The 6000-nt window shown below is 39.4% G+C and overlaps 1 protein-coding gene across 2 annotated transcripts in view; it reads right to left on the bottom strand.

Annotated features, from left to right (window-relative positions):
• LOC127358667 (plexin-B2) overlaps positions 1-6000 on the bottom strand; it is a 180719-nt gene that overhangs the window by 21347 nt on the left and 153372 nt on the right. For both annotated transcript variants that reach the window (XM_051391925.1, XM_051391924.1), the window contains 3 exons: positions 5587-5735; positions 4802-4937; positions 48-184 (listed from right to left, as the gene is read on the bottom strand). In XM_051391925.1, coding sequence (XP_051247885.1) covers positions 48-184; positions 4802-4937; positions 5587-5735 — 422 coding nt within the window. The remainder of the gene's footprint in view (positions 1-47; positions 185-4801; positions 4938-5586; positions 5736-6000) is intronic.

Below are 6000 nucleotides of genomic sequence, written 5' to 3' on the forward strand. Positions count from 1 at the left end.
CGTCCGGCTGTCTCTTAGGATAACATAAGTAAACAGGCGTTGCTTACACTTCACAGGGGAATCCCCCCACTGTGACGGTGACGTCGTCTTTAGTTGCGGTGTCCAGGTCTTCTCCCTTGATGGTGATTATGGTTCCTCCGGCTGCCGGACCCTTCGCTGGCTCTACGGCGACTGGTTTAGGGTCCTGGAATGACAAGATTATAAAATTAAGTTGTTTGTACTTGAAGGTACAACAAGGAGTTTTTAATTGGTTATGAAACTACTTGATGTCTCTATATGACCTACAAGAAGATGACTGTTTCTATATAGTTACTCTTAATGACTGCAACTAGGTTGGATTCCCCTTAAAATCAATGAACCAAGGCTGTAGAAACACTAGCACTTTTGTCCACAGGGGTCGCCAGAATCAACCAAACAAATGCTTTACAGTACCTTTTGCTCTACTTTTTAGTTTCAAAAGGAAAAAATACACGATTCTTGCTTTTGTATTTGGTGAAATAACAAGAAGTCCGACTACGATAGATCCTAAAATAGACGCAAAAGTAAGCGTACATTAAAAAGTGAAGTTGTAACAGTAAATGTTAACTCTCAAATCCAAGCATGAACATGCTATATTTGTGTTTTCCTTTCCTTAAATTAGTTTGCCTGGCCTTATTTTATTTGATTTCATTCATGCCCTGTGTTTTGAGTATTTTTTCCTGTGATGGAAAAGGCAGAGAAATCTTTTATTGCTGCCATACACACAGGCTTTGGTGTTATGAAACTATTTCTGAGTTCTGGCAACACCTGAAAGCACCGTCATGCTTATATTTTCAAAGCGCTACCTCCTTTTTACAATTTATGCACAACACTGTCAGTGTCTAGTTTACCCCCCGCACACACACAGAAACTCCCATATGGGACTGGCTGGGCAGTTAATGCAGGATCAAACAGTTATTTAATCTTTTCATATGAGTGTTGTTCTACTCATAACTGCCTGACAGGTCAACCGACCCTCTGGGAGGCCACTCCAGATGGCCATTCACACGCCCGACGAGACCTCGAGCATACGGTTTAGCATCCGGCTGTAATGTAGCAGTCAGGTTCACAGGGTTTATAACTAGAAAGGTTTAACTGCAGTTTAGCTTTTAATGATTCTCAGACCAACAGAGCGACTCAGTTACGGTTAAGTAGCTGCTGGTTTGCAGTCAGTCGTATAAAATAAAACATAACAGAACCACTCTGCTACAGCACTTACTGTGGGAGTGTTTTTCAGGAACATATTCATTCATCTAATTACTTTCACTTCACTACATCTCGTTAATGTCGTAGTATTACATAACCTTGCATTAATATATGAGAATCGGGTCCAGATCAACTTACAGTAAGTGCATTTAACAACGTCAAACGTGCATGTATCTATAATCAAGCACTATCCAAGTGTGAAGTTGTGCTAACAATTAATAACAACAATGACAAAGCGCAAACCAGTGTCAAATCCCCTAATTATTTTTTTTTTTTTTTTTTTTTTAAAAATTTTTTTTGTAAAAAAAAAAAAAAGGGAAAATTTTAAATTTTTTCCCTGATAATGGTAATCCCCCCTGTAGCTCGCGACATCTTCACTAACAAAAAATTAGTCAGGCACAGGCGACATTTATGAGGCGTCATCAAAACAATCACGTTTCAAGAACAAAATAAAAAAGCGCAGATCCGTCAAAACCAAAAGGCAGCGGAGGCAGAAACAAACACAAAGAGAAAAATAAAACGGGAAACATTAAACTTTAACTAAGTAGAGTTCATTATGTTCCAGCTGCCTTCCTGCAGGTACGAACACTTTGATCACCTCAAAAACCAAAGCATGAATAACTCCCGTGTTATTAAGGCAGCGAGTTATAACTAAAAAACAAAACCCCAAAAAACACCAGTGTCACTGTGGAACTTCACCACGGGGGAGTTTTTATCAACTTGCGTGCTTGAGGAATATTGATAAAGGCGACGGCAGCTGCTGAAGTACACCAGCTGGTTGGTTTCCTGTTTGTACTGGAAGGTTTTGTACATTTCTGACAGCATGACGAACAAAACAACAAGAGGGGATATTAATTCTCGGCTACACCGGAGGATAAAGCGGCTTCGAAATTTAAGAAGTCAATCTGCCTGGAGAATTAAGACACAGCAGTCGAGCACAGTGTGTGAAAGAAGTTATTTGTGGTTGTTTGGAAGCAAGTGGGCTCAAAAAAAAAAAGGTGTAAATATGAATCCAAAGTGAAGAAGTAAAACAATGTTTTCTAAATCAGCGTAGCGAGAGTGTGCGGTGTGCAGCTGCTGAGATATACTTAAGCATTTGGTTTGTTGGTGTTTCAGATTTGTTCTTGCTGTTCTGGCAGAGAGAGCCGAAAACACAAGAATAAATATCCCCAAAGAGAGACAAACTCATCACAACTCGGCCCGGTTGGAACTTATACACAAACAAAACAGCGGCACAGGAGGTGGCGGTGACTGAAATATATTTGGTCTATGAGACAAAAGAAAATACACAGACAGTTGTATATCTTGGCTCTTGCATAAAAGGAGGCACATATTTAAACCCAGGGATGCACTAGCAGATATACAACAGATGGATATATGGACAAATCTATAGAGGCTATAGAAAGGAAAAGGCTCATTGCACAGCAGGATTTCATCAGCTGCACTAATCAGTTTTTATATCAACAACTGATAAAATGAGTGTAAAGTGAGAGGTGAGGCTGAGCTTGCAGTTCCCCTCAGCACTACTGAGCATTTTAGCGTCTTTCAGCTCATTGTTTTGGTTTCAAAGCCCAAAATTTTATAGTTTAACTCAGTTTCAATGTGTTCATCAATCTCAAATCAGCAAAAAAGTTAGCAACTACTCATTGAGCACAGGAGCAAACAGAGCTACAAGGAGAGAGAATATTGGACTTACGTGCATTTAGTGGACAGAAACACGACTTCAAATTAAAGCTACGTGTCTGATAAGCAACTAACTGCTAAGATGTTCGCAAAATATCAACTTCATAACGTGATAATATGTCAACTATGTTGATTTTGTTAAACTCTTAAAAAATAACAGCTATCGATGTTTTTTAATAACTTTTACTTTGACTGTTGCTTATTTAGTCAAAGTGATTTAATACTAATAGAGAAATAATAGATTTGAAAACAGGTTTGTGTCCTCCTGACCTTATGGTTGACACCTGACATACATTTACATTTACATTTACATTGTTTATTAATCTGAAATGATGTTCTCAATTAATAGATTAATTTGGCAGATAAAATGTCAGAAGATGGTAAAAAATACATTAAATATTAAGTTAACAATCATATATGACAAAAGAAAAACAACAAATTCTACAAAAAGTAGCTTAAATCAGACAATATTTTGGTATTTGTGCTTTATAAATGACTGATATGATTATCCAATTATACAAATAGTTGATGATTAATGAATTGATATACCCTCCCCTTTGTCCTGAGGCAGGCTGTTAACATTATAAAACTACCCTGCAGTGTTAAATGACCTGAAAATGTTAAGGCGAGACCATATCAACAACAAATGTTTTGTTCTACAATGTTTTTGTCCTAATTGTAATAAACAATTTACTGCATTTTGACAAGTTATTACATTACATTACCCAAGCAGTGAACCGCTGCAAGTCAGGTCTGCCTGTTAGTGTTTCTGTAGTATTGGTTTAATATTTCTGCTCTGACAGCAAGACAAACAAATCAAGACTTGCTGAGGGAAGTTTAAAGTAGTTTACAGACGCAGACGTACTGCTGCTGAGGAAAATTAGTCATTTTGGTCTCAGCAGTTTGCTTTAATTAGCTTTTTGTCAGCTCAATAGGAAAAAAACATTAAATATGAAAGTGAACAACAACATTTAAATTAAACAACTGAGCCTAGTTGGAGAAATAAAACAGAACAGCAGGTGAAACTTTTATATTTGATCATATTTGTTTCTCTATTTGTGGGAAGAAAGTGCTCCGAGCGGAATAGAGTTTTGTGCGGCGGTGAATTTGTATGCGAGGGACATTTTCACGCATTGCTGCTTCTTTAGGGAGCAGATTTCCTGGCACAACACTGGAGGAAGGCTGTGTGCTTAACCTTTTTAATGTTTCTGGGATTTGATCTCTGGGGCTTGAAGCACTTGTGTCACACCGTGTTCTGTATTGCCTCAGAAACTTTGGTGAGGTGAGTACACAGGATGACAGATTCGAGACATTTTAAATGCTTCCCCGCAGTTGAACCGAGGCGTTTTAAAGTAACAAAATCAAGCAAACAAAGCGACTGTTTTTGTGATGGAAGAGAGGTCGTGAATCTTATCAAACTACTGTGTAAATGGGCCGTGAGAAGTGGATTCTGTGTTTAGTAAAGCAGACAGGATGCATATTGTAGCACTAAACCTGTGCTGTTTTAAAAGGTGCCCTGTGGAGTTTTGACTGCCTTTGTTGGTGCTTTGTTACGCTTCTTCAACACATTACCGGTGCTAATGGTCATGAAACAGGAGGTAAGAACATGCATGCGTCATCTGCGTGCACGATACAATCAAAATGGGGAACCTCTTGTAAAAACAGAGTAATAGGATACCTTTAAGGTTTAGTGTGTAATGTTTAGGTGGGAGAAATGGAATATAATATTCATAGATATGTTTTCATTTCTGTATATCACCTGAATATAGTAATCGCTGTGTTTTTGTGACCTCTGTTTAGCTACAGACACATGCAGTCTGCCATGTTGAACTTCCGTGTTTCTACAGTAGCTTTTTGTGTAAGAATATAGTGTATAATCTGTGTTCAGGCCTACCCGATAGGTGAAATTGACCCGAGATGTTCCTTTTCTCCCTCCCTCGACTTCTATGTGAACGGGTCCACTCATGGTTGGTTCAAACGGGAGGTCAGACGGTGGAACTCGTCTCGCTGGGCCAATCTCACACACCACGCTGTGGACGGAAAGAGAGGGACTTCTAGTTAGGGCTGCAACCGCTGGATGTTTGAGCTTCACTTTAATGGAACTTTTAACCACTTCTCATGGTCTTCCTCAACAAACTTCATCCACTGACATGATGTGGTTTGAAGCTCTGGAAGAAGCTAGTATCTGGACCTTGAGTTAAGATATAAATTTGAGGCTCACAAGGTCAAGAATGTAACTTTTATTCACTTCAATTTGAAGCCTAATTCCACACACCCAGTACAAACCAAAATCTGCCACATTAAGTTAGATAAAACACAAAAGGAAACAGCATATAAAACCCGGAACACGTGGAGCAACAGTCATCTGTAAGAAACATCATCAACATCGCTAACCCATCGTTAATCTCCCGTGGCAGTGTCAACATCAGCTGGTAAATGTTGGACGTTAAAGGTATTTGACTGGCTGAGTGCCCACTGTAAAATCAACAAAAAGCCGAGATAACAAGCAGCCCTGCTGATGTTTCACCTGTATTAGAAGTTAGAGGTGACACTCAGTTATCTGTAGTAATTAATTAACGGAGCAGCAGCCAGTCAAAGGTCAAAGAGATTAACCTTAACGTGTAACAGACAACATGAAGGGCCACGTTAATGTCGCTGCTGTTGCTACTGTTGGACTACCTGGTAGAGACGGAGTATCTGTCCGCCTGGTGATCACAGTCCACTCCGGCCACTGTGATCTTCTTGATGTCTTCCTTCTTTATTCCCATGTTGGAGCCTCTGATGGTTACCGAGATCCGACCGTTCAGAGGGCCGAAGCGAGGGATGATCTGCAGAAGGAGAGAACAGATAGTAATGTATAAAAGGAGATGAGCACACTCAACCACATCCAGCAGTGACTCTTTGGGTAAAACTTGTTTCCAGCTGATATTAAGTTTGAGCTTTAACTCACACGTCCCCAGCTGATTGTGACTGATTGAGCCGTTTTCTACTTTTTATAACTTTCCCCTCCAAAAATTCTGGTTTTATTTATGTCCGGACATTGTGACCTTTTGTTTTAATTAATTCCCGCAAAGCAAACGTCCGATGTGATCG

The sequence above is a fragment of the Dicentrarchus labrax genome, unplaced genomic scaffold, assembly GCF_905237075.1.
Source record: "Dicentrarchus labrax unplaced genomic scaffold, dlabrax2021, whole genome shotgun sequence".
NCBI lineage: Eukaryota > Metazoa > Chordata > Actinopteri > Moronidae > Dicentrarchus > Dicentrarchus labrax.